Here is a 27,916-nt window from a genome sequence, read left to right as displayed (position 1 = left end):
ACCCAGAAGCCATGGAGAAGGAGAAGCCCGTTCACGCGTTCTGGTTGTAGTGGAGTGTGGAACGTTTAGGCAACGTGATCTGGTTCTTTGCGGGAAGGTGGGCGCTCTGGTGCTTGGCCAGCCGCGGCGTTGCGGGCCTTTGGGGGCCGCAGATTTGGTCTTTTTTCACTGATATAAGAGCTCGGCGGCGGGCGCGCAGTTCCCTGACCCGTCCTCACCATGTTGGTGCTGTTTGAAACGTCCGTCGGCTACGCCATCTTTAAGGTAGGTGGGAGATTGAGCCGTTGGAAGGGGAAGGCAGGTGTTGGGCAGGAGAGGAGACGGAAAGACGTAAGGAGAGAACGACGGTGCTCAGGATCGCGTGGGTGCCTTTTGTGTCCCCCTGCTGTGAAAGGAAGGGGGAAGGCTTTGGGCCTGGGAGGCGCATATTTCGGTGAACACGTGGCCGCGCCGTTTGGGGCTCTGGGTTCAGTAAGAGGATTTGGCCCGGTTAGGGAGGTGGACAGGAGCCGTATTCGAATTTTACAGGTTATGATAAGGAGTATGGGTTTTGTTCTGAGAGTTTTGAGGAATGATTGGAAGGTTTTAACAGAGGACTGACCTCACCTAACTTTGTCTTTTAATGCACTTGTTTTGCTCTGTGCAGAATAGATTACGAGGGATGGGGTGCAAGAACGGAAGGAGGATATTTTTGCATTAATCTAGACGAGATGAAGTTGCTTGGGTTAAGGCTGGCATGGAGGGAAGGAAATATCAGGAGAAAATTAGAAGGTAGAACTGACGGGATTGGCTGGTTGAAGAATGCGAGGTTTGGGTTTAAGTAAGTGGGTTTGTGGTGGTAGGGAAGGGAAGAGAAGGTTTAGGGATTTGGGGGCTGGGAATGGGGAGGATACTAAAGAGTTGCAGTTTGGGTTGTGTGAAGCTTTCGATGTCTGTTAGACGTGGAGATACAGTGGTCATTTCAAATTTGAAGCCCAGGGGGGAAATCTGAGCTGGATATAACCAACCTGAGTTTTGGGGTTTTTAATAGGGAAAGTTTGAAATTAACTTCAAGTTCATCAGCAAGGAAATAACTGAGCAGTGGGACATTCGTGTAATAGGGTGCTGTTGAGATGATAGGAAGCATCAGGTAAATTGAGTTCTATCTACGTATCGGACTCTTGGGTTCAACGAATATAGCAACGAAAAACAAATTTTTCATATGTACTGACAAGTCAAAAAATGCTAGGTAAACTATATATAGTGTGATTCTAGTTATAAATCAAACACCTGTGTGGTACGGGTGCAGAGAGTTGGAAGGGTACATACCAAAATGTTTATTTGAGAAAGGTTTTCATTTTATTTTCCAAGTTTCTCTTTGACATTTGAAAATATACTTCTATTTGCATGTTACATTAAATACTTGTTATTTTTAAGAAAACCAATGAGATAATTAAAATGCGAAAGCTGATTTTGCTTCTTTTTCCTCTCATTAGAGTTGTCTGAGATTGTAGTATTAGCAATTTTAAGGGACTTTATAAAAGGCTTTGGAGCCCGGAAATGGGTCTGTTAGACTTTCCCCAGCTTTTTGCAGTCTTTTCTAAATTATTATTATTTTTGTTTAATATTTATTTATTTGGTTGCAGCGGGTCTTAGTTACAGCAGGCACTCTCCTTAGTTGCGGCTCTCAGGCTCCTTAGTTGTGTCATGTGAACTCTTGGTTGCAGAATGCATGTGGGATCTAGTTCCCTGACCAGGGATTGGACCCCGGCCCCCTGCATTGGGTCCACTGCGCCACCAGGAAGGTCCCTCTAAATTCTTAGAGTTCTGTACATGCCCCCAAATTCTCTTAGCCAGAGAAGTCTGTCATATTTTGAATCAGCATCTGTGGATGAATTTCATCCAAATTGATGTTACGTATACTGTCCTGACCTGGATGCTAAGAGGGGAGGGGTGACTTTGCACTGTCCAGTGGTTGCTTCTAACAGTGGGGAGGAGTCGGTTTAGCAATTGTATGGTTTCTAGACCTGGGTCATAAAGTATAAAGTCATATGATTTATTGATTTCTACTAATAAAGAGTATTCTCCATAAAAATAAGTCTTGAGTATTCTGTTGCAGTTTTTAATGTTGTTTATCTGCAAGTTACTGTTCAACATTGTTAAAAATTGTGGTTTATGTTTTATGTAACCTAATATTAGAGAAATAACTAAAGGCTTAAATATATTGAAATATTGCTTCATTTATAAATATTTGGAGTTAGTAGCTGTTATTGATTCTTCCTGAATAAAATAGGCATACAGAGTATTCCGGAATTAGTGATGGTTGCACAAGTTTGTGAAAATTACTGAAAAGTAAATTTTACACCTTAAAGGGGTGAATATCATAGTACGTGAAATATCTATGTGTGTGGAGATATGCAATACAAGGTTATTAGCTCCCTTTCCCGTAATCTTTCAAAATGCTGGGGTATAAAATTACCTTGGTTGCATGAAATTCATGCTTGAATAAGAATGCTTTAAGAAAGTTTTTCATACTTTTTTTAATCTCAGTTCACAGTGAGGAATACATTTTATATCATGACCCAGTATATGCATATCCATATATACACAGTGATTCAAAACGCATTTAAAACTTTCCAGAAAATGTTGCTTGTTAATAAAGTTATATATAAATGCAGAGACAATACCTGAAAAGAACTATTATTATTATTTGTAGAATATTGCAGAAACTCAAGCCTGTGTCCCTTATGTCACATGGCACACAGAGTAAGACTAGACATTCCTCAGTCTTACTCATCCCAGACCTTTTGTAGCTGTGCTTCCCAGTATGGTAGCCACTAGCCACATACAGCTATTTAGCATTTGAAATGTAGCTAGTAAAGCTGTGGAGATGAATTTTAATTTTAATTCATTTAAATTCTTAGTAGTCATGTTGTACAGTGCTGCTGTGTAGCATAGTGGTGTGTGTTCCTTTATTTCTCAAGGGCTCGAGGAAGAGCTTTTTATGTGAATACCAAAGATAACATGATTACTAAGCAATAAGTTTTTCCAGCTTTATTGGGTATAACTTACATACTATATAACTCACTTTTTGTAAATGTAAATAGGTACATATAGTACTTATTATAGTAAAACTAGCAAACAATATAACAGTGGTGCTAAAGATTTTAGTGGTGACAATAGCTAAATTATTCATTCCATCTTAATCCAAAATGATAAAACTTAAAATGGATTTGCATATTAATGTTTCAGATTTCCTTGTCTGAAAATGAATGATTAAAAATTTGAGATAGATGTGTAACAGAAAATGTAGCAATTATTTCTAATTCTGTTTTTGTTCAGACTTTATTAGTAATGTTCTTTTCAGTATGTTATGCACGACTGGGAACATAAAGTAGCCAAGGTTTTGTTTGCCATAACAAAGTCCTTGGAGACCTTTCAGTGGTCATGAATTAACATGATTTCATTACATTTCCTTTGTTGCTTTAACTTGAAATAATATCTCTTTAATATGCCAATTTTGTTATCCAAATGTTATCTTCAAATATACTTGCTTTTCAACTAGAAAAAAATGTGAATTTTACTCATGAGTCATATCCCCTATTTGGTACTTATCCTGTCAACAATCATTGAACTTTAGGTATGGTTAACTGCATACTGAGTAAACTACTACTAAAAATCACTACTATTCTGTGAATTTCCTTTAACAAAAAAATACCTTTGAATTAAAGTTTCAGTGCATTCATGAGATTTGATGGAATGTCTTTGTATTCTGAAGTTTTCATGACATACAAAATAGAACTGTTAGTGGTTTGTAATTTTTTAATACAAAACCGTGTGCTTTGCAATTGTTTACTGCTTCATTACTGTGATTCCTGTTTTTCCAGTTCTGTAAATATATTTGATTCAGCTGTGTGTGGGATTAAATTTAAACAACACAATAAATCCTTAAAGTCATCTTGCCACTCTCATCTGACAGAAAATACAGGTGTTGTGCAAAATCGTATTTCTTCATGTTTCATCATGGAAATATGTACTAGGCTATAACTGGGTAATAAGTCTTACCATGTAAATATTCTGTGGTACTGTGGATTTGGTGAAATGTGGCTTGTCGGTAAAGTATAATTTTTAGTTGATCAGCAGCCTTTTTCCACAAGATATGTATAATATCTATAATACTATATTTCATCAAGTATAATACACTGTTATTTTACACTGCTAGTTAAACTGACCTGCCATCAATTGTAAGACATCCCAATTTCAAGGATGTTAAATATGGGGGGAAATGGATTTTAGGATTGATCCTACCCTAGCTTATACTTGGGCAGCTGACTTATCACACAGTATTGGTGAGGGTGTAGGAAAATAAGAACTTTTATTCACTCTTGATTTAAGTGAAAGTAATAGAAGCTTTTGAAGGCATTTTGATGATACATATGTCAACATGCGTTTCTTATATGATCATTTAACTCCACTTCCAATAATTTGTCCTAAGAAATACAACATGTATACATACAAAACTATGTATATTTATGAATAAGGGCATAAATGATGGTATATTCATGCAATGCGATTCTTGTTAAAACCTAGAATTATGTCCACAATATGTTAAGTGTTAACTGTATAGCACGATTCCTAAAAGTACGCATTAATAAAATGCAGCATAGACAGTCAAAAAGTCTTGAAGAATATATACCTAAATGTTAATGGCTGTGTTTCATAGATAAAAGTACCCCTTTTTTCCCTTGACATGTTAAAATTTCTTACATAAGGATGTGTCTTAGAACTAATGGTATCTTAGTTTTAGAGAAATCCGTAATTCTTGTCAGGATGTTCATAGCAATAAATAACAATTTTTTTTAAGTATTTATTTATTTATTTTTGGCTACATGGGGTCTTCATTGCTGGGCACAGGCCTTCTCTAGTCGCGGCAAGCGGGAGCTACTCTTCGTTGCTGTGCGCGGGCTTCCCACTGCAGTGGCTTCTCGTTGTGGAGCATGGGCTCTAGGCACGCGGGCTTCAGTAGTTGTGGCGCGCTGACTCTAGAGCGCAGGCTCAGTAGTTGTGGCGCAGGGGCTTAGTTGCTCCACGGCATGTGGGATCTTCCCAGACCAGGGCTTGAACCTGTGTCCCCTGCATTGGCAGGCGGATTCTTAACCACCGCGCCACCAGGAAAGTCCCTAAAGAACAAATTTTATTCCGTAGAAAGTAGGCAAATAAATTCTTTTGATCTGTGAATATGACAGGCTTTGTGAAGGGGTTAGGGAGCTCCTTAAAAATAGAAAGTTTTAAACAAATACCCAGCTAGATCTAAACTCCATCCAGTTACTCATTGGGCTACTTGATTTATTAGTTTGACCAAAAATTTATGCAGGGTAAGAAAACTGGTTATTTCAGAGAGAAAAATAGCTCCCACCACCCTCATTTTGCATGTACAATTGTACTTGAAGGGTATAGCTGTATATGCCTAAGCTGTGCAATTTAAAGAAAATTATTTTAAATATTTATTTACAGGTTTTGAATGAAAAGAAACTTCAAGAGGTTGATAGTTTGTGGAAAGAATTTGAAACTCCAGAGAAAGCAAATAAAATGTAAGTCATCTTGAAACTAAGAACTTAGCAGTTAACATTTAGAGGTTTTTGTTTTTGTTTGTTTTGTGTGTTTGTGCCCCCCCTTCATGTAATATATCCATAACTTTTTGTTTTGAACTCATTTCAGGAATAATATTGGTATGAGCCCAATTATTAGATTCCTTATTTGGAGCGTAGGCCATCTCAGCTAATTTGTATTAATTGCAGATGAGGTTGGACAGCACCCAAAAAAACACTATTTTTGTAAGATATTTGAAAGCGTAAATTGATTGTGAATTAAGTATAAATTTCTGTTTAAAGTAATAACTGTCAAAAGCATGGGCTGCTAATTGATTTAACTTATAATTTCTCTAAGTTAGTGATATTTAGGTGTTTTTGAACTTAATTCATAGTTTATTTATTCTTTATGACCTGTATTTCCTAACTCCCTCTGGCGTAGTAAAATAACTAGCTAGTAAATACTGGAAAGGCGTACCTTTGTTCCCCAAGGTCTCTGGACAGGAATATAGAATATAACCTTGATGCCCATTCTAAGAAAGGAGTGGTGGGAGAGAGAGCTGGCTTTTCCTCAAGGTAGAGTCAAGAAGGCTATTCCACCATCTGTGAATCACCCTGTGAAATATCCTATTTGGTGAGTGTGGTCCTAGGAAGGAGCCGACTGATCTCTTGATTATGTCCTTGGATGCCAAAGGGCATTTCATAATTCATCTGTTCGTGCTAATAAAAACTCACTAGAATAGAAGGAAACTACTCAAGCTTGCTAAAGAGTGTTGAACCCCAAGAGATGTCATACTAAATAATTAGGAAAACATGGTATACTGGAAAACCATGCTTCAGAGTAATATGTATAACGTGATTGCATTTTGCAAGTGTTGCTGTACACCTATATATGCATTTATGCAAATATACAGAGATATGAACAAATGCCACTTCAGATGAGTGGAAATGGGGTTAGGTGGGATAAGGTGAAATAATTGCTTTTTTCTTACCTCTTTCTATTGTTAAGTGTGCATTTGAGGTACCACCAGGGTGTTCCCTGACGAGGTGAGAAAACCTTGCTTAAGATAACATTATTTTAGACACAGTGGAAGACTAGTTTTCCTTTTTAAAGGGCTATATGCTTTAGTTTTCTGAGTTAACTTGATTCATTGTTGTCGATGATGTATCCTTTTTGAACCTGAATTTACGTGATCTAAATCAAATATTCGTCACTACCACTGAGACAACAATGGATTAACTGTATGTGTTTGTTTTGATATAAAATAATGTTGCCCTGCACATAAGTGAGTAGGGAGGAAGGCGGTAAAGTAAGGGTAACAGGAATTAGATCTAACAATTAGTTATTTTTTAATGGAACCTGTACTGGATGCGCAAATCAATGTCATGAGATTTCTGACGTAAGAGGGACCCTTACACCTTTTCTTAAGCCACTTCTGTGCTGTATAGTAAAAGGCATTTGTGTCTAACTTTAAGCAGCAGAGGTTATGTTGAAGCTTCAACATCTTTCCTGTCGTTTAGATGTGGCAGCAAACGTCTTTTCTGTTGTTCCAAGTTTCCTTCAAAACCTACAACCTCTATAATAGTTCAGACATTACTAGCCTAACATTTGGAGAAATTGGTCATTTTATTGGTCATTTTAGAAGAATATCTAACTTTACACCAATGCCCAATGGCAGGAAAGTTTTTTATTGGTGTATGCTTTGGAAACAGTCCAACACCTCTTCTCCTAAATATGTGGCTTTTGCACAATCAGTGTGCCCCCATAACATTTTTTTTTTCCCTTAATTCTAGAGTAAAGCTGAAACATTTTGAGAAATTTCAGGATACAGCAGAGGCATTGGCAGGTAAAGTCAAAGACTGGCTCTTTTGGTTTTTTAGATATTGGTGATTTGTCATCCTCATTAAAAGATTGTTTGCTTCAGTTGCCTGAGTTAACCCTATTCAATGTTGTCAATGATGCATTCTTTTTGGAACTGAATTTAAGTGATCTAACTCAAATTCGTCACTACCACTGAGACAACATTGAGTTAGCTTTTTTCACTATAGGGCTGGTTTTTTCCCTACATGTGATGAGAGGTGAGAAGTGGTTAAGTTGATCTCCCTGTGGAAACCAACAGCATAATGCTGAAGCACAATTCAGTAAAAGCTGTTCTGCAAGGGATCAAGGTAATGTGGTCAAGTACACTGCTCTCTGATCATTTTAATCCAAGGGTAAAGTTGAGAATAGCCAGGATTTAGAGTTGGAATAATAATAAAACAGCTCTCCAGGTATATACATTTTTAGTTTAAAAAAGCACAGTATTATTAGAAGATTTAAGAAAACTAGTAGAGGGGTATGTGTGTGTGTGTGTGGTGTTTGTTTTGTTTATTACACAAACTACAGAAATGCATAAGAGTTTACCTGAAGGGGGCATGATTTTTTTATGATTTAGAAGAATGGATGGCTGTTATATCCTTCAGCTAGTCCTAGGGATGAGACAACAGACATGAGTAGGGTTTACTGACTAGGCTTGGCTTCAGTAGGCACTTGGTCTCATAATGTTCTTTTAATGCTAGGGAAAACAACATCAGATATAAAACTCTAATCATGAATTTTCAGTTGCTTAAATTCTGTATCTCAGATCAGCCAACTACTTAGTGGTATAATTTGAAAATGAAGGACCATAAGGAAGAGTGTGGCTTAAAATTAAGCCATAAGATTCATTTGACTGAACCAAGTAATTTTGTTCACCAGCCACAGGAGAAGGGTATAGTTCTCTTATATAGTGAAAATTAAGAATCTTATTAAATATGTTGGAATATTAATGGGCCACCCCAACCTTGGCAGAGGGGTGAGCTGAAGGAGGAGCCAACGAGGCCAATTTTCAAATTTTTAAAAATAGTTCTAGGGCTGCACACATCCAGTAATTGAAGTCTTATAGAGCCATAAAGCATAAATATGGTAATTTTTGCCTGGAAAATTTTTAAAAGATAGTTCTGTATATTACAGCTTTAAAAATAAATATGGGTAGAATTTTGGTAATATCCCAGGCAAGATTGTGTTAGCTATTCTCCAACTCTGGGGAGCATTATTCATATAGATTGATTTGAGTAGCTCCTCTTGGAGTTGGAAAGTGCTGCAGCTCTGATCTCAAGTGGCCCTTTTGGGAGGGGGCAGGTATTCCTTAAAATAATGTAAGATAAATGGAGAAAATAGCATGCTGGGTAAGAATTTAAAGTCAACCCCACACACACTCAATCTAAATTCCATGAGGGCAGAGACTGTGTTGTTCACCATCAAATCCCTAGCACAAAAATATTTTTGGGTAAATGAATGAAGGTAGTGAGCTCTGTCAGGAATCTAGTCATAGAAATCTACAATGCCTTTTCCCATCAGTTTTCACCAGAAAGTTGAACATCATCTTATTATTATTAAGAGAACAGAGTCCTTCCTGAAAATTAACTTCCCTCTCTCAGTTATAAGGCAGTTTTGACATGACAGAACTAGAACTAAGTGGTTGTAGATGTCAGGGAATACATTTAAAACCTGTAGCCTAGGGCTTCCCTGGTGGCGCAGTGGTTGAGAGTCCGCCTGCCGATGCAGGGGACATGGGTTCGTGCCCCAGTCCAGGAAGATCCCACGTGCTGAGGAGCGGCTAGGCCCGTGAGCCATGGCCGCTGAGCCTGCACGTCTGGAGCCTGTGCTCCGCGGCGGGAGAGGCCACAACGGTGAGAGGCCCGCGTACCGCAAAAAAAAAAAAAAAAAACCTGTAGCCTAAGAATGAGTCCAGAGTGTGTCAACTTATAGTGGTCTCAGTAGCTAAAATGTGCCATTTGCATAGCAAGGTTTATTTTTACTCTTGGTTAGACTTGTAAGTTTCACATCTTACAAACAGCCACAGTAAAGTTTGGAGCCAGCCTAAATTTGGATGAAGGGGGAAGACTGCTGAGGGATGCTGAATAGTGGCTAATAGAGAAGAGGAGAGATTCAGCTTCCCCTTATCCCTGTCACCATCTCTGTATACCATCTTTTTAAAATACATATAATGAAGAGTGATTAACAGGGAAGTTAAATGTTTGTGAATGTTAGAGTGGATCTAGAGTAGAAATTTTTTTACTTTTAAGAAATCTTAAAGGAGAACACTAGGTTAAAGTGTGAGTAAATGATAGGAAAGATTGAGAGCTAGAAGGAGGACATTGAATAAAATATTTTAATTAGAAAAGATTAAACACTTGTAAGGAAAATACAGTTATTAGAGAAATGTATATTAGAAAGGAGTCAATGTTTTACAATATGTAAATTGTTAGAACTCAACAAAAGTAGCTTGAATCTTAGCTTCTTAGAGTGTAGAGACCTCTTTAAGATCTGTGTGGTTTTTGTCCTCACCTTTCATCTTCCAGATAGCAGATGAAATGCACTTGAAATTCAAATGATTGGGAATTTGAATTCCCAAGGAGGAAAGAGCAAGTACCTGGCTGATTAAGCACAAACTGCTGCCTGACCTTAGAAATTGTGACAGACTTCCTGCCAGGCATACTTTAAGTTCAGCCAAAACCCAGACAACTAGAAGAGGTATTAGTATTAATTAGTCCATATGGGTCTAAAGGATCTAAGTATAGGTCTAAAGAAGGGTGAGAGTTACAAAGTAGCACATTTAGAGTTTGCCAGAAATGGAAACAGCCTCCAACTCAAATTGGCTGCCTTCAGTAGTAAGTTCTCAATCGCTGGAGGTTTATAATTTAGAGGCCTGTTGACACATCTGGATCAAGGATTAGCAAAAGTAAGACCTCCACTCGGACATACTTAAACTGTGGCAGAACCTTCAAAATGAATACACTCCTTTTTACCGGTCTTGACACGGTTTTTATGGTATTTCACAATCAGGCCAGTCGGTCTGTAGTGACACAGGAGAGTGAATCAGTTTATCATTCCAAAACAGATTGTTTCTAACAACTTACAATTCTGAGTTCAGAAGGATTGTGTGACCATAGAGAAAGGAATGCTGGATCTGGTTTAACTCCTGGTTCTGGAGTGGAAATGAGGGTGGGAAGATCAGATGAGATTGTGAAATGTGTAACGTTTATCGTTTCACTTCAGAAGTAATATTAAATTCAGCTCTTCTGAAAATAAGTGGGTTCTTTTCCTTTATTTATAAAATTTAAATAAAATCTTAAGCTCTTACGGTTAAAGTTTTGGGTTAACTCTTTTGTTTTTCTTCCTAAAAAAGCATTCACAGCTCTGATGGAGGGCAAAATCAATAAGCAGCTGAAGAAAGTTCTGAAGAAAATAGTTAAAGAAGCCCATGAACCCCTGGCTGTAGCTGATGCTAAACTAGGAGGCGTCATAAAGGTAGAGTTATAATTTCCTTTTATGCCTGCTGATCAGAGCTCACCGTACAGCATAAAGACTACCAAGCCTAGCCTTTGCAGTGAGTTGTTTATCATAAGTTCTCAGATTTGAATACTTGATCTTTTTCCCCTACGCTACATAATAATTGGTTTCCAATATGATTATCAAAACTAAGGTTATATAAGTGATGCCCCAAAATGATAACACTTTATGTATATCCTGGCATATTTTTGTTTAGTGACATTTTTTTCCCTTTCAACATAAATCACATTTCTTTTTTATTGTATGTGTTTATTAGAAAACTTTAGTAGGGAGTAGAATTGCTAAGGTTAAACATAAAGTGAGAATGGAAAGAAAGGCTGGATATGTAGGCTCCCAAACATGCAAGGCAGAAAATTTTAGAGGCCAGTTGCGATACTTTGTATGTATGTATGTATGTATTTTTGGCTGCATTGGGTCTTTGTTGCTGCGAGCCGGGGCTACTCTTCGTTGCAGTGCATGGGCTTCTCATTGCGGTGGCTTCTCTTGTTGAGGAACACAGGCTCTTGGCGCATGGGCTTTAGTAGCTGGAGCACGCAGGCTCAGTTGCAATGCACGGGGCTTAGTTGCTCTGTGGCATGTGGGATCTTCCTGGACCAGGGCTCGAACCTGTGTGCCCTGCTTTGGCAGGCAGATTCTTAACCACTGCACCACCAGGGAAATCCCAGTTGCGATACTTTGATTTTCAATAGTTACAGTAGGTATTACGGTGCAACTTCATGAACATACCTCTCATTCTTTTTCTTTTTTCTTTTTTTCTTTTTTTCTCTGGTACACCGGCCTCTCACTGTTGTGGCCTCTGCCGTTGCGGAGCACAGGCTCCGGACGCGCAGGCTCAGCGGCCATGGCTCACGGGCCTAGCCGCTCCGCGGCATGTGGGATCTTCCCGGACCAGGGCACGAACCCATGTCCCCTGCATCGGCAGGTGGACTCTCAACTACTGCGCCACCAGGGAAGCCCTTTCTTTTTTTTTTTTTTTTTTTTTAATTGAAGTATAGTTGATTTACAGTCCTCATTCTTGAAGTAAGGATCAATTCTAGGTGTTTGGAGGTAGGAAAGTGCTGAAGAGATTAGAGGGGTTTTTTTTATTTTGAGGTAGGATTGTGAATTAAATAAGATTGTTAGGATAGATTATTTCTAATACCGTCAGGTAATTAAGTTTTCAGTGATATCAATTTCTATCTTCATCCTTTGAAGTGCGCACAAGTCTTAGTTTATATTTTTCTGTTAAAACGTTAAATTTTAGCATAATAAGCATACAGAAAGGCACATGGGACAGCAAATTGCTGGCTGGTGGGATTATGAATATCTTTAATTTTTTCATCTCAGTTCCTCCTTTTGAAAAACTTAAACACTGGTTGTCTCTTGTATGCATACTAAATATTTGTTTCTTTAAATGTGATGCAACATACACAATTTTGCATGCTTGTCATTTGCATTTGATGCAATAGAACTGTAAATTTGTATAGAGTTAGCAAATACACTGCAAAGTGAAAAAAATGAAGGCGTCCAGAACAGATTCATCCTGTTTGCCTGGGGTGTGTAAAAACTTAAATTTTATAAAGATTTATGTATATGTGTACACATATACGTTAACATTAGTATAGATTTGGAAGTACTTCAGGGATCCTAACAGTAGGGAAAGGGCCTAAGGCCAGAACTTGTGCTTTTCATTCAGTCCCCTTCCCTATAGTACTATTGATTAAAATCTTCTGTATGTATTACCTTTATAATTTTTATAAGAGGCTAAATAATGTAAGGTAGTAAAAGATCCCTCAAACCAACAAAAAGAACAAAATTACTAGGTTAAATTGTATTTATCTATTTATGGCTTTGATGCATGTAGACAGGCTGCCTTTCTGGAAGCTTATACCAATTTTGACCTCTACCAATAGTATATTCAAGTGTTCTTCCCACAAACACGAGAAACTGCTTTTATGAAACTTAGAAATGTATACATTTAAATCAATGGTATTTTAGTATTTAAATAATTTTAGGAAAAGTTTAGTTCTTTATTTGATACAAATGTTCTTGTTCTTATAGGAAAAGCTGAATCTCAGTTGTATCCATAGTCCTCTTGTTAACGAACTTATGAGGGGAATCCGTTCACAGATGGATGGATTAATCCCTGGGGTAGAACCACGTGAAATGGCAGCCATGTGTCTTGGGTTGGCACACAGGTGAGATTTACTGGAAAATAGTCTTATTATTTTTATTTAATAAACAGTTATATAGCACAGTTCAAGGTATGTTACAAATACTATCTTAATCCTCAAGAATCTTATGAGGAAGGTAGTAATAGTATCCTCATTTAACAAATGAGGAAATTGATGCCCAAAGTCCATATAGCTGGTAAGTGATGAAGCCATAATTTGAACCCAGGCAGTTTGGCTCCATTGTCTGGGCTCTAAACCTGATGATAGGCATTCTCTACCTCTCTAGTATTAGATGCCACAATTCTTGGGCTTTCTTTTCTCTTTTACATCTTCTAAATCATTTGCTACCATTCCATCTACTTGCCATCTCCCTGAATTTTCTCATCTGGTAATGACCTCCTCTTCTGCGTTGTGTGTGGGGCTTGTTTTTTTGAGTTTTTTCTTGAGTTTTTATGAGGCAAAGAAAAACATTAACCTGTGATGTTTAGCCAGAGGTCCATTAGACCAGGAATTTCTGCTATACTGTGATATATATAATCCTGAAAAGCTTGGCATTCTTTGAAATTGCACTACAATAATAGGGTTTGTGAAATAAAAATAGGATTAAGGGTAAACCACTCAAAACCTAAGTATCTTTGTAACCCTAAAAAAATTAACAGTTGAAAAGACATGTTTGGGACTTCCCTGGTGGTCCAGTGGTAAAGAATGCGTCCTGCAATGCAGGGGACTCGGGTTTGATCTGTGGTCAGGGAACTAAGATCCCATGCCGCAGGGCAACTAAGCCCAGTGTGCCGCAACTAATAACCAGCACAGCCAAAAAATAAAGGACATGTTAAATTTATATTACAGAAATACTACAGTAAACAAAGGTCTGGACCTTTGAACAAATAAAATATGAACATAGATTAATGAAAGGGTTAAAGCTGAGTTACAGAAATGAGCAAAATGCACAAAAGTCAGGAAAAACTTTGTAATAAACATTTCTAAGAGAGAACAAATAGCTAAACTGAGTTAGGGTCCAAGTTTAAGATTAATTGGCATTGTGCACAGCAGTAGTTCTCAATCAAGGGCAATCAGATACCCCTCAGAAGACATTTGGCAATTGGGGTGAGGCCAGGGATGTTGCTACACATCTGACAGTGCACAGAATAGACCCCACAACAAAGAATAATCAGGCCCACAGTGTTAATAGTGCAAAGATTAAGAAACCCTTATGTATAATATTGTTCCTACATGGCTTTCGTCTTTTCAGGTGTTACAGTGCTGTACTTATTTTTTTTCCAGTGGCATAAAGCATTAAATATGCTGCAAAAATCGTATGTGAACCAGTATGGTTTGAGCTACACAGCATTATCCTATTTATCATTCATAAATTAATTCATGTTTCAGAAATGTAGGTTATAGCAGGACAGATGTATTCGTTTTCTTTTTAAATGTGTATTTTTAGATCTTAAATATTGTATTCTTATTTAGCTGATGTTTCCCATGGATGAAAAAGGTAAACAGTGTAGCTCCAGGATAGGGATTCTGGTAAAAGTCTTTTTAAGATGTTAATTAAATGCTTTTCCTAAATGCTTTTTTTTAGTGATTTATATTTTTCCCCCTTCTCCCCAGCTTGTCCCGATACAGATTGAAATTTAGTGCTGATAAAGTGGATACAATGATTGTTCAGGCAATTTGTAAGTATAGTACATGTGAGGACTAATCTGTTTGTCTCTTCGTTGTGGGTTTTTCCTACTGTTAAAATTGTATCTTTTATAATTGTTGAGGAAGAAAAGGGAGTTGAGCTAGAACTTTTAGTAAGTAAAGTAAATTGAAAAATGCAGAAAAGAAGAAAGGAAAAACTATAATTTGACTAGTTGGATAATATGGATTACACTATTAATGTAAACTGATTGATTTCTCTTTTTCCATGAAAAATCATAAAACCATAAGTGGGATCTGTGTTGTGTTTTATTTTGCTTTTTTCACTTGTAGTTGTATATAATAGGTCATTCTCCCATGTCATTGGATGATTTTTGGACATCAAAGTCTTAACGATTTCCAATTTAAAAAATCCCTTTAAACAGCGATAGTATTTGTAGGTGTATATACCCAAAGAACTGGAAGCAGGTACTCAGATACTTATGCAGCTATGTTCATAGTAGCATTATTCACAGTAGCCAAAAGGCGGAAACAACCCAAATACCCATTAACACAGATGAATGGATAAACAAAATGTGACATATACATACAATGGAATATTATTCGTCCTTAAGAAGTTCTAATACATGCTACAACATAGATGAATTTTAAACGTTATGCTAGGTGAAACAAGCCCCAGGCAAGAAGACAGATATTGTGTGATTCCACTTATGAGGTACTTAGAATAGGCAAATTCATAGAGACAGAGAGTAGAAGAGATTACCGGGGCTGGGGAGGTGGGGACGAGGAGTTATTATTTCATGGGTACAGAGTTTCAGTTTGGGTTGATGGAAGAGTTCTGTAAATGGATACTGGTGGTGGTTGCACAGCATTCTGAATGAATTTGAGTCACTGAAATGTACACTTGACAATGGTTAAAATGGTAAATTTATATTTCTTCACAAGTTTTTTTGAAAATCCTTTTAAGTTCCTATATTCTTTTTCATTTTAATCTACTGCAGCCCTGTTAGATGACTTAGATAAAGAACTAAACAACTACATTATGCGGTGTAGAGAATGGTATGGCTGGCATTTCCCTGAATTAGGAAAAATTATTTCGGATAATTTGACATACTGCAAGTGTTTACAGAAAGTTGGTAAGTAATTTGATCCTTTAAGGCATTGAAAATAGCGATTTATTTTTATTTATTCATTTCATTGTGACTCATTTAAAACATGAGTTACTGTGGGTTTTTTTCTTTTTCTTAAACTTCCAAGATATTTTTATGTCTTGCAGGTTTGGGGAGTGTAGCCATATTAATATCTGTTAGAGTTCAGGAACAAAATTAACTTTGATTTCGATGGCCTGTGCAGCAGAAAACATGGTTCTCTAATTTGGTTTTTCTTTTTTTAAAAAAAATATATATTATTATTTATTTATTTATTTATTTTTGGCTGCGTTGGGTCCTTGTTGCTGCGCAACAAGGCTTTCTTTTAGTTGCGCTGAGTGGGGGCTACTCTTTGCAGTGCTCAGGCTTCTCATTTCGGTGGCTTCTCTTGCTGCGAGCACAGGCTCTAGGCACATGGGCTTCAGTAGTTGCGGCACTTGTGCTCAGTAGTTGTGGCTTGCGGGCTCTAGAGTGCAGGCTCAGTAGTTGTGGCACACAGGCTTAGTTGCACGAAGGCATGTGGGATCTTCCCAGACCAGGGCTCGAACCCGTGTCCCCTGCATTGGCAGGCAGACTCCTAACCACTGTGCCACCAGGGAGCCCCTAATTTGGTTTTTCTGGAAATGGTTTCTTATGGTTAACGTGTCTCAGTGAAATTACCATTAATAAGGACAACTGTGGACTGGGGGTATCCTGCAATATATTAATAATAATTAATATTAAAAATAGTATTGCTATCTGTACTGTTAGTGTTAAATTGTATACTATTAGTACAGCAATATTAGTAGAAGAACGTGAGGATTGTTAATAAATATGAGTTACTTGGCTCATATATTATCATATTACTACCCCTAAGAATTCATGGCCCTAGTTTCAGTATAACCTTAGCTACAAATTGTCTATCACAGTATTGTAAGTCCTGTTTCATGGTGTATTTTGTTTTTTTTGTTATCTGTAGTATTTTGTAGGGAGGTGGTGGGGAGAAAAATCAAGCCTTTATATGAGGAAAGTTACTAGGTCAGACTTGTTCGCTTTTTGTTTTGTTTAGGCATCCTTTTCATTGGCTTATCTCTACTTTTTTTTTGACTGTTTGGTGGATTTTATATAATTTGTTGAAGAGTGATTCTCCCTCCTACTCTGCAAACATTCCATAGGCGATAGGAAGAATTATGCCTCGGCCACACTTTCTGAATTATTGCCAGAAGAGGTTGAAGCAGAAGTGAAAGCAGCTGCAGAGATATCTATGGGAACAGAGGTTTCAGAAGAAGATATTTGCAACATTCTGCATCTCTGCACTCAGGTAAACTATACACATAGGGAAACTAGTTGTGGTGGTACCAGCTCTGTAATTTCTGATGGCAATGATGATTTTTTAATGTATTGCTCACCTGATAAATAAATATGAGGGTGTTCAGTCACTACCTCATCTGATGCCATCTTGATTTATACTTAGAGGGGGAGATATATACTAAAATGAAGTTAAGGGTACTGTCTAATTTATTTATATTGTTCGCATTATCTGAATAATAAATCCATTAAAAAGGCAGAGAAGTATAGCTTCAATTATTTAATTCTAACTTTTATGTTTGTAGCCTGTATTTTTTCTCCCTCTCATTTGAAGATAGCTATACGAGAATCACAGGGGATGACAGAAATGTCTAGCCCTTGGAGTTCTTTAAAATAACAGTAATATTGATTAGCATTATTTTTAGGCAGTGTATTAGCTTGTTTCCATACATTATCTTATAAGATCTTCACAACAGCCCTTTTGTAGGAAACTGAGGTAAATAGTTAATTTTCCCACGGTTGTACAACTGCTCTATGATAATTTGGGACTCCGATGTTTTAGACATGTGAATTTTATACTATTTTTACTCTTGTCATTTATGACTTATTCATTTTGTTCCCTACACCAGGTGATTGAAATCTCCGAATATAGAACCCAGCTCTATGAATATCTGCAAAATAGAATGATGGCCATTGCACCCAACGTTACAGTCATGGTTGGTGAATTAGTTGGAGCACGGCTTATTGCTCATGCAGGTGATGATTTTAATGTAATTTGTAAACATGGGTATTGAGAGTTGAGTTGTTTTCTAGGTAGGATTTTTTTCTTCTTTTATCTTTAAACTATACTTATTAAAGTAATCCTAGGTAATAAATAGAAGTAAATGGTATATTTGTGAGGACTAAGGCCCAGGTGTTCAATGATGATTTTATTTGTATGCCTGATTTCCTTTCGGATAATGAAGGCATCTTTAGTCACTGCCTCTTCTGAGACACTTGTGATTCCTTGTCAAAAGTTTGTTATGGTTAATTAGAACAATCAGATGAATGCAGGAGGATGAAATCAGTTAGTATAGGCTTACCTCGTTTTATTGCACTTCACAAATACTGCCTTTTTAAAAAATTCAAAGTTTGTGGCAGCCCTGTGTAGAGCAAGTCCATTGGCATCATTTTTCCAACACCATTTGCTCACTTCATGTCTGTGTGCCACATTTTGGTGATTCCCACAATAATTCAAACTTTTTCCATTCTTACATTTGTTAACGTTGATCTTTGATCAGTGATCTTTGATGTCACTGCTACAACTTCCTGAAGGCGAGTGTATGTTTGTTGAATTTTAAACACGTATCTAGTGGTTGAGCAACTGCATTAAAATTGATGTTTTCTAGGGAAATCCTTGGTGGTCCAGTCGTTAGGACTCCACGCTTCCACTGCTGGGGGCCTGGGTTCAATCCCTGGTCAGGGGACTAAGATACCACAAGCCGCGTGGCCAGGCCAAAAAAAAAGAGAAAGAGATTTTTTTTTTTAATTGTTTTCTGACAGAAAATCAGTGCAGCACATCTAACAAAGCATCAACTTTAATACCTAATTATTGTGCTTATATCTCCTCGTCCATATCTTTTTTTTTTTTTGGTTGCGTTGGGTCTTCATTGCTGCCTGCGGGCTTTCTCTAGTTGCGGCGAGCGGGGGCTACTCTTTGTTGCAGTGCATGGGCTTCTCATTGCGGTGGCTTTTCTTGTGGAGCACAGGCTCTAGGCGTGCGGGCTTCAGTAGTTGTGGCGCACGGGCTTCATTGCTCCGCGGCATGTGGGATCTTCCCGGACCAGGGCTCGAACCCATGTCCCCTGCCTTGGCAGGTGGATTGTTAACCACTGTGCCACGAGGGAAGTCCTCCTCATCCATATCTTAAACGAGGGGTAAATAAAGTGTAAGAAGTTTATCACATAGATCTACTGAGATGTCCTAATACTAAATTTTCACTTTATTTATCTGTATGTTTTTTCATATTTATAGTAGTAGGATATCTGATGTCTAAAATAAATCTCAGAAAAATCGGGGCTAGATGGGGTAGTGTCTGTGAATACATGTGTTTTTATCTCTCCCATGGTATGCTAATGAAATGTGAAATAGTAATACCATCTCTTCAGGCAAATAAGTAAAATTGAACAAGTAACCTTCAACTTGTCATAGACATTTATCACAGACCTCTGCTTGTGGTGTTAATGGATGAATCACAAATGCTGAGATATCAGGAATTTGGGGTAATTCCAGACTATAGAATCCTGTATTATATCAGATTTTTATTTACTCTGATGGCTATAATATTAAGACTATAGGTCTTTTTAATATATGGAACTTTCAAATACTTGCAAGTACATTCCTGGTAACTACTTCTTTTCTTTTGAAGGTTCTCTTTTGAATTTGGCCAAACATGCAGCTTCTACAGTTCAGATTCTTGGAGCAGAAAAGGCACTCTTCAGAGCCCTCAAGTCTAGACGAGATACCCCTAAGTATGGTCTCATTTATCATGCTTCACTTGTAGGCCAGACAAGTCCCAAACACAAAGGAAAGGTCAGTTACAGTTTTCCTGGAGTAGGCCTTTTTTTCCTCCAAACCATTTTCCTCCTACTGTTTCTTTTTCATCAAATAGAGAGTGGTGAATTCTTTAAATAAACACTTATGTACACTGAAAGAAAAGGTTAGAAGAAAGTGTTATTGCTTGCTGTTACTATTTTTCTAGACTCCACCCATTGGTGGGTACAGGGAAGGCACATCAAAAGTTTTCTGTGTGGCAGGAAACCAATTTAACATCAATATTTATGACCTATAAAAAAATAATAGCATACACTGTGCTAACACTTGATAGGACTTTAGTGAATCCTCTTAATAGCCCTATGAGTTGTAGGTGTCTATTTTACAGAGGAGGAAACTGAGGCTTAAAGTACTTTCAAGCTTTTTACAGGATACATAGTTGAACAGGAATTGTTATAAAATTCAGAGCAGAGTGATGAGAGAGATAAAGGGTTCAGTAAAATAAAATGTTAGTTAAGCTTGCGGGGGCTGGGGGCTATACTTAATCTGGATGATCCCATGGTGTAGGACTAATGTCACATAGTAGAAACTAAAGGAAGATGGAAGAATGGTTTGAGCTAGTTTTAGACATAAGCTACTACAATATCTTTTCATCCAACAAAATAATGGTGGTTGTGTATATAACCAGTTAGCCATCATACTGTGGCAAAGATTCAAATAGAAGATAAGTGGCTTGAGTTGTATCGTTTACAATACTTTTGTAACTCCTGATTTTTCAAAAATCCTAGAGTGAATTGTAGAGTCAATGATTCATCTGTAGTGTTCTCATGAATAAATTATTGAGAGAATTTTTTATATCTCATCTTGGAGTATAGATTGAATGCCTCTAACTTCAAGTTCTCTATTAGATTTCTCGGATGCTGGCAGCCAAAACTGCTTTGGCCATCCGGTATGATGCTTTTGGTGAAGATTCCAGTTCTGCGATGGGAGTTGAGAACAGAGCCAAATTAGAGGCCAGGTTGAGAACCTTGGAAGATAGAGGGGTAAGAATCACACCCTGCATATTGCAGAAGTGTTACCTGTCAAACGTTACTAAACCGTGAGTAGTTTATGTACTTTTTTTTTTTTTTTTTAGTTTATGTACTTTTTCATTTCATTTGCTAACCAGTTTTACTCTTACGATACATTTTAGTATGTCTAATATATTCTTTTTCTGCCTGCTGTTAACAGTTTACCTAATATATACTAAGAATTGACATACTACCATATATATTATAAAGAGATTATGCCTTAGAAAACTATTAATGATTTTTCTTTTCTTAGATACGGAAAATAAGTGGAACAGGAAAGGCATTAGCAAAAGCAGAAAAGTATGAACATAAAAGGTGAGTGAGTACATTTGGGAGAGCATGAATGAACAATTTTTGCTTATTTAAATGTTAATTGTTGACAGTTTTTTTGTTGTTGTTTAAAACAACTAAGTATCCCAATTTATTTCTTTGCCATTTACAGTTTTCCATATTCACGTCTAGGTTTTTTTTTGGTTTTTGGTTTTTGGGGTTTTTTTGCGGTATGCGGGCCTCTCACTGTTGTGGCCTCTCGCGTTGTGGAGCACAGGCTCCGGATGCGCAGGCTCAGCGGCCATGGCTCACAGGCCCAGCTGCTCCGCGGCATGTGGGATCCTCCCGGACCGGGGCATGAAACTGTGTTCCCTGCATTGACAGGCGGACTCTCAACCACTGTGCCACCAGGCAAGCCCCACATCTAGTTTTTAATCATATACACATTTTTACGTTGTTGCAATAAGTACACATAATATATTTGTTTTGGCCTTTTTCCTTAATATTTAATTTACTCATTTCCAGATATTGATAATAAATATTTTTCCTTCATAGTTCCTATATAGTATAACATTTATCGAAACCAAAGTCCATTCAGAGTTAAGCCACAGGGAAACCTGTTTTTTTAAAAAAAAGAGTCAAAAGACAAAGGAAAAGTCTAAAAGTGGCTAAGAGGCATGATAAGTATTCAGACCTCACTATGAAATTACAAAAGATACTTGTGGGGAGAGGTGTTTTCGTTACTATTTGAGATAATGTTCAATACTGATGAGGTTGCAATGATAGAAATAGAATGTGGAAAAGAGATTGACGGTATATGTCAGCCTTAAAAACATTTCTAGTCATTAATCCATAAACTGTGCTTTTAGGACTTCTTACAGTCCTTCAGTAAAATCTTATAAGTGGGCAGGGAAAGCAATATAGTAACATCTCATTATAAATATGTATTTAGATATATGTTTTAGTATACACATTCATAAAAATTGTTTTCCTTTATTCTGGAAAGAAACCAAATGTATTCAGTTACGGGCATTAATTAACATTTACTTTTATATTGTGAATTTTCTAAGATCTCTACAATGACCATGTATTTTGTAATTTTTAAAGCCTAATTTGTTGTGTTTAGTTGAAAAAAATGTGGATCTTTGTTTTGGGGCTTTGTTTTTGTTTTTCTTTTTTTTTTTACAGAAAGTCAAAAGTTTAATAACACATATATCTGGGAGAGATCCAGGAGAACCTAGTCACTACTTTGTTTCTTAAATTATAAATGTTTTTAACCCATAAAAGTTAACAGCCGTGAGCCTGTAAGATAGCTTAATAGAACATTCCTTAGCTTGTTTTGAACAATGTTTTAATGTTCCCATGCCATTATGCTTATGACTTTAAACACATGTGCTTAAAGCACCAATTATGAGGTTTAGTTCACATTTTTGGCACGCAGTACTTTAATTTTTTTCTACTTTGTTAGAACAAAAGCAAACATTTGGGTTTCAAGGAATCTTTATCCATATATATCCCTTCTTGTTCCTCTGCTGCTTGGAATCTTGTGATGGAGTATTCTGTATTAAATTTGATTTAGGGTTTTTGTTTTGTTTTTCATTGTGTTCTAAAACTCGAATTGGTTCAGTTTTTACTTTCTAGTGTAATCATTTGGTATAAAGAGATTTCCTCCATTTTTTCCCCTATGCTGATTGACTATTTTTCTATACTATAGTCACTACATTGATTACTAAAACAATTCATTTAGCTCACCACTTCTCTTGAAGTGTGAAGTGTGACCTACTGTTGACACCTCTTTACCTTTTGGAGACTTTTTCATAAACTGCCCTAAAGCCACTAAAATGAAACAGCATTGTATGTTTGTGTAAGTATTACCTAATGACGTTTCCTTTTAAATCTCTTTAGAATTATTTGATTACTGATATTTGTAGGGATTTTATAAAATTCTATGGCTCTTTCAGTGAAGTGAAGACTTACGATCCTTCTGGTGACTCAACACTGCCAACCTATTCTAAAAAGCGCAAGATTGAACAGGTAGACAAAGAGGATGAAGTGGTTGAAAAGAAGGCCAAAAAAGCCAAGGTTAAAATTAAAGGTTGGTTTGAATTTTTTTTAATGTCATTTATACTCTTATTCCTTAAGAAGTACAGACTTCATAAATCTTGGGAAAGTACATACCATTGAACTTTATTGCGAAACCATCCATATTGAAAGCTAATGGTGTTTTAATAAACCATCGTGTTCTCTGGGAATAGTTAGGATATTGTTAAATTTATCATGTTTCATAGAGGAATGTGAGAAGTGCCTCTTTGAATATGTAGGATTATACTAAGTGTACTAAAACTTTAGTTTCTACCATGTGAACTATTTTGAGAATCAGCTTAAAATGGAAAAAAAAAGGTATGTGGTTTCTAAATTAGTTGTTGAAATATTTCTGTTATATATATAGTAGAACACAGAATTGATGCAGCACTACTTTTTGTCATTGTTTCTGTTACATGGAAAGGACTAGAGTAGTAACTGGGTAGCCTGCCAACAGAGTGATAATATTTAATAGGTGCTCACCAGTGAACTAGGCTCTCTTGCAAAGTTGATAACTGAGCTCCCCCATTTATTAGCTGCACCTGTGTTGAGTTGCCTACCAGCTGGTCTAGCAAGAAAGGCATTAAAGCAATGACTGATATAATTTTTGGTTTCTAAGTAGCGTAGTGGTCAAAAGTACTATCAGCAAATGTGGACTCCTGCTCTGGGTGAAGAAAATATAAACAAGTTATTTATTTAAGTGATTCTATTTCCTTACTGAACAATAAGGAGATCCCTAAACCCATCAGTAACATTTGAAACACTCAACTCCAGATTTGTATCTTTACTCATATATTCATTAAGCTTTTCAAACTTAACATTCCTGGACCCTTACCACTCCCAACCTGTGGCTCCATAATATTCTCCATCTTAGAAATGGCAGTTCTAGTTGCTTTGGCCTTTAACACTGACTCTTTTTATAACCCAAGTCTATTTTGGCAGGAAATCCTCTTAATTCTACTTTTTTTTACAAAAAAAGGAAAAAAATTTTTTGTTTGGTTACGCCACATCTTAGTTGTGGCAGGTGGGCTCCTTAGTTGTGGCATGCAAACTCTTTTCAATATCTTTTTTTTTTTTTTTTTTTTTTGCGGTACGCGGGCCACTCGCTGCCGCGGCCTCTCCCATTGCGGAGCACAGGCTCCGGACGGGCAGGCTCAGCGGCCATGGCTCACGGGCCCAGCCGCTCCGCGGCATGTGGGATCATCCCGGACCGGGGCACAAACCCGTGTCCCCTGCATCGGCAGGCAGACTCTCAACCACTGCGCCACCAGGGAAGCCCTGGCATGCGAACTCTTAGTTGCGGCACACATGTGGGATCTAGTTCCCCAACCAGGGATCAAACCCGAGCCCCTCTGCATTGGGAGCGCAGAGTCTTAACAACTGTGCCACCAGGGAAGTCCCTTAATTCTACTTTGGAAGTGTATCTAGAACTGAACCACTTATACCCATCTCTGTTATTCTTAATGTAGTAGCTACAGTGGCACCCCCATTAGCTCTCTGACCTAATTCTACTCCTTGCTCACTCTGCTCCAGCCACATTGGATTCCTTGCTCTTCCATGAACCTGCCAACCCCCCTTCTTTCCTAAAATAACCTTAGCATTTGCTCTTCTCTTTACCTGAATATTTTCCCTCAATATAGGTGCATAATTCACTCCCTTCACTCTTTTATTTTTATTTCTTTTTAATTCCTTGGCCACACATCATGTGGGATCCTAGTTCCTCTACCAGGGTTTGAACCCCTGCCCCCTGCAGTGGAAGCATGGAGTCTTAACCACTGGACCGCCAGGGAAGTCCCCTCCCTTCCCTCTTTTAGGTATCTGCCTGACTATCCTGTCTAAAATGTCCACATGTATTGCCCTCCTCAGTGTTCCTCTTCTTTATCCTTAAGACTGTTTACTATGTAAAATATTTTATAGCATATCTTTTTTTCTTTTTTTGGTCTCCATTCTACTACTAAAGTAAAAGATTCATAAAAGCAGGAATTTTTGTCTGTGTTGTACCTTGCTGTATCTCTAGTTGTCTAGAACAAGCCCTGGCGTATAGTAGGTACTAAGTAAGTATTTGATCAGTGAATTTCTAATGATAGCAACCAATTATTAAGTCCTCATTCTAATGTGCCAAGCATTCATGCTAAGCATTTTGCATAAATTTTCATGTGTTAAATCATTAAATCCTAGAAATTGTCCAGTGAGATAGACATTACTAAATTTTATAAGGATGAGGAAGTTGAGTTTATAAAGGTTATTAAATGACTTACTCAGGGTTTCAACAGGTTGGATAAACCCAAGTCTCCTAACTCCAAACTCTTACTAATCATTTCTAATATAATTGACTAGTCTTCCCAAAAAAGTGGGTTTGGTAGTCAGATGATTTGTTTTAATCCTGATCTCTCTATATAGCTACATGATCATGAGAAATTTACTTCTCTGAGTTTTCTATCATTTATAAAGTTAGTAGTAGCATACTAGGTAGATATTTGAAGGACCTTTGCAATTATAAAATTATGTAATAAACATTGGATAGTTGACCTGAATGACAGGAAAAAACTAAGACCCTCAAAGGGGTTTTGAGGGAGAGAAGTCTGATACAATGTTAATTGTAGTATCTTTACACTTAACCTTATTCAGTTGAAGAAGAGGAGGAAGTAGAAGTAGAAGAAGATGTAGTAGAAGTGGTGGAAGAACAGGAGACATCTGTGAAGAAAAAGAAGAAAAAGGACAAAAAGAAACACATTAAAGAAGAACCGCTTTCTGAAGAAGAACCATGCACCAGCACAGCAATTGCTGTATGTTTGTTTTTAATTACCAATACTTTATTGACATGGGCAGGGTTTCTATATTTTATTCTACTCTGTATATTAGAAATGAACAGGTAGTTTTTAAAAAATGGTTTCATTGATGAGGAAGTACAACAACATTGTTGTGTTTATATTATAAAGGGCCATTTCCTAAACCTAGAACCTTATTGCAAAATGGGTTTTGTTTAAGGGTGGAAGAGAACATCATTTGGTACAGGTGATAAAGGTGGTTTTATATTTTTAGATTTTAGTCTTTGCTCCAAACTTGTTTTCCAGGGAAATAGAATAGACCTAATTTGCTTTTTATGAGGAAAAGCTGTTTTTAATCACTCATACATTTACAGGTCTTTCAAAAGCATTCTTGTTGGTTCTTTTCAGAGTCCAGAGAAAAAGAAGAAAAAGAAAAAAAAAAGAGTTAATGAGGACTAATGGAAGGAACCATTCTTTCAAAGATTTCTTAATTGAATCACCTGGATACATCATGTTTAAGATTCAGTCAGAAATACACCAGAGATGCTCTCTAAAATAATCAATGGGAGGTTGGATGAAACAAAATGATTAATCATCAATAGCATTTCATACCTATTTGTGTCTCAACATCACATCAACTGTGTTAATTTTATTATATCATTATTTCTTAGAATATTTGTTATACAAATAAAAATATTTTCTTTGTATTTTAAGGCAGTTCTGTGGTTTCTCTGTTTTATGTAGAGAATTTTTGGCCATTTCTGTGTGTTATTTAGCATTTGATGATTAGTATTTTGATAATTATACCTGAAAAGTGAGAGTTGTGAACCATTAATTTGAAACGTAGCCTTTGGAAGGTAACAATTAGATGGACCAATTTAAGAATCCCAGTCTAATATGTTTCTCTTGCCTTTTTGGACTGTCTTTAATTTTTCTCCTGTCTTTAAGTAAAGTTGTCTTTTGTGTTCAAGGTTTTAAAATTAGGTGAGCAAAACATTTTGGTGTCTCTTCAGGAAGAAAAAAATTGTTCCTAACTTTGTTTGCATTTCTGAAAGGTACAAGAAAATCATTATTAATCTAGACACTGATTTATTTTTAAAGTAATCTAAAGTGACTTAAAGGATAATACGGGGCTTCCCTGGTGGCGCAGTGGTTGAGAGCCCGCCTGCCGATGCAGGGGACACGGGTTCATGCCCTGGTCTGGGAAGATCCCACATGCTGCGGAGCGGCTAGGCCCGTGAGCCAAGGCCGCTGAGCCTGCACGTCTGGAGCCTATGCTCCGCAATGGGAGAGGCCACAACAGTGAGGCCCGCGTACCGGAAAAAAAAAAAAAAAAAAAGGATAATACAAGATTATTTATAGTAAAGAATGGAGGGATTATAGAGGGAAAACAAGATGAGCAAAAATAAAATGTCAGTAGGGGTGAGGTGTAAACCAGGACATAGAACACTGAAGAGAAATCTTTGTTTCTAAAAGATGGTGTATAATAAATGAATGGCAGCCATATAGTCATGACAGCTACAAGTTTCATGGACTTTTATGTCTTGCATCTTTGGGTATGCCACAGGCATGGTGCGAAAAAACCCAATTTAATAAAAGCATTCAGCAGTGGAGGAGCTATAATGACCAAGCTTTTGAGTTCCACCTCTGCTTTTCGTGTAACCTTGGGCAAGTCAAGTCAACAGCTCGTGACATTAATCCCTCATTTGCAAATCAGAGACAATGGTCAACTTTCCTCCTAACAATCGTTTGTAGAAAATGAAATAGTACAAATTTTCAGAGATGGAAATACGTTTCTGACGTAGATGTTTTGATTGAAGTAAATGCTACATGAAGTACATGTAGCCATCTCTAGAAAATTTTATATAATAAAACTGGGTTTTTTGCCTCCAGGAGAATATTGTCATTTTGGACCACCTACTCCAGACACATCCTTGATTTGGGACATAACAGACTTTTTTTTTTTTTGGCCGTACGTGGGCCTCTCACTGCTGTGGCCTCTCCCGTTGCAGAGCACAGGC

General features: G+C 37.2%; 1 protein-coding gene and 4 non-coding genes across 8 annotated transcripts; all 5 read left to right on the top strand.

Moving 5' to 3' along the window:
* On the top strand, nucleotides 1-26,608 carry NOP58 (NOP58 ribonucleoprotein). 4 transcript variants are annotated; one of them, XM_060152305.1, is made up of 16 exons: nucleotides 5,495-5,570; nucleotides 7,362-7,414; nucleotides 7,617-7,736; nucleotides 9,951-10,122; nucleotides 10,778-10,899; nucleotides 12,982-13,118; nucleotides 14,709-14,773; nucleotides 15,740-15,874; nucleotides 17,041-17,186; nucleotides 17,803-17,929; nucleotides 19,581-19,744; nucleotides 20,614-20,748; nucleotides 21,029-21,090; nucleotides 23,007-23,140; nucleotides 25,756-25,913; nucleotides 26,304-26,608. In XM_060152305.1, exons 5-16 carry the CDS (start codon nucleotides 10,792-10,794, stop codon nucleotides 26,352-26,354), a joined length of 1,422 nt encoding a protein of 473 aa, XP_060008288.1. In that variant the 5' UTR covers nucleotides 5,495-5,570; nucleotides 7,362-7,414; nucleotides 7,617-7,736; nucleotides 9,951-10,122; nucleotides 10,778-10,791; the 3' UTR covers nucleotides 26,355-26,608. The 4 variants fall into 4 exon arrangements, with proteins under 4 accessions (XP_060008287.1, XP_060008289.1, XP_060008288.1 ...); XM_060152304.1 differs by lacking the exons at nucleotides 7,617-7,736; nucleotides 9,951-10,122 and adding an exon at nucleotides 1-264 and having other exon boundaries at nucleotides 5,494-5,570; XM_060152306.1 differs by lacking the exon at nucleotides 7,617-7,736 and having other exon boundaries at nucleotides 5,492-5,570.
* On the top strand, nucleotides 6,715-6,803 carry LOC132522510 (small nucleolar RNA SNORD70). The gene has a single exon (XR_009541251.1). It is a non-coding gene; the product is annotated as a small nucleolar RNA SNORD70 (small nucleolar RNA).
* LOC132522508 (small nucleolar RNA SNORD70) lies at nucleotides 7,511-7,597 on the top strand. Its single transcript, XR_009541250.1, has one exon. It is a non-coding gene; the product is annotated as a small nucleolar RNA SNORD70 (small nucleolar RNA).
* LOC132522519 (small nucleolar RNA SNORD11B) lies at nucleotides 17,240-17,325 on the top strand. The gene has a single exon (XR_009541260.1). It is a non-coding gene; the product is annotated as a small nucleolar RNA SNORD11B (small nucleolar RNA).
* On the top strand, nucleotides 18,087-18,169 carry LOC132522518 (small nucleolar RNA SNORD11). Its single transcript, XR_009541259.1, has one exon. It is a non-coding gene; the product is annotated as a small nucleolar RNA SNORD11 (small nucleolar RNA).
* Nucleotides 26,609-27,916: the final 1,308 nt, after the last annotated feature.

This window comes from Lagenorhynchus albirostris, chromosome 6 (assembly GCF_949774975.1).
Source record: "Lagenorhynchus albirostris chromosome 6, mLagAlb1.1, whole genome shotgun sequence".
Lineage (NCBI taxonomy): Eukaryota > Metazoa > Chordata > Mammalia > Artiodactyla > Delphinidae > Lagenorhynchus > Lagenorhynchus albirostris.
This window is presented reverse-complemented; position numbering and strand designations above follow the sequence as displayed.

Excerpts from the sequence above, each read along its gene's own strand:
- NOP58 (XM_060152304.1), top strand. The coding sequence starts at position 220 with ATGTTGGTGCTGTTTGAAACGTCCGTCGGCTACGCCATCTTTAAG. Across the intron at positions 7,415-10,777 it reads TACAGCAGAGGCATTGGCAG|CATTCACAGCTCTGATGGAG; the intron begins GTAAAGTCAAAG and ends TTCCTAAAAAAG. Across the intron at positions 21,091-23,006 it reads GAAAAGTATGAACATAAAAG|TGAAGTGAAGACTTACGATC; the intron begins GTGAGTGAGTAC and ends TGGCTCTTTCAG.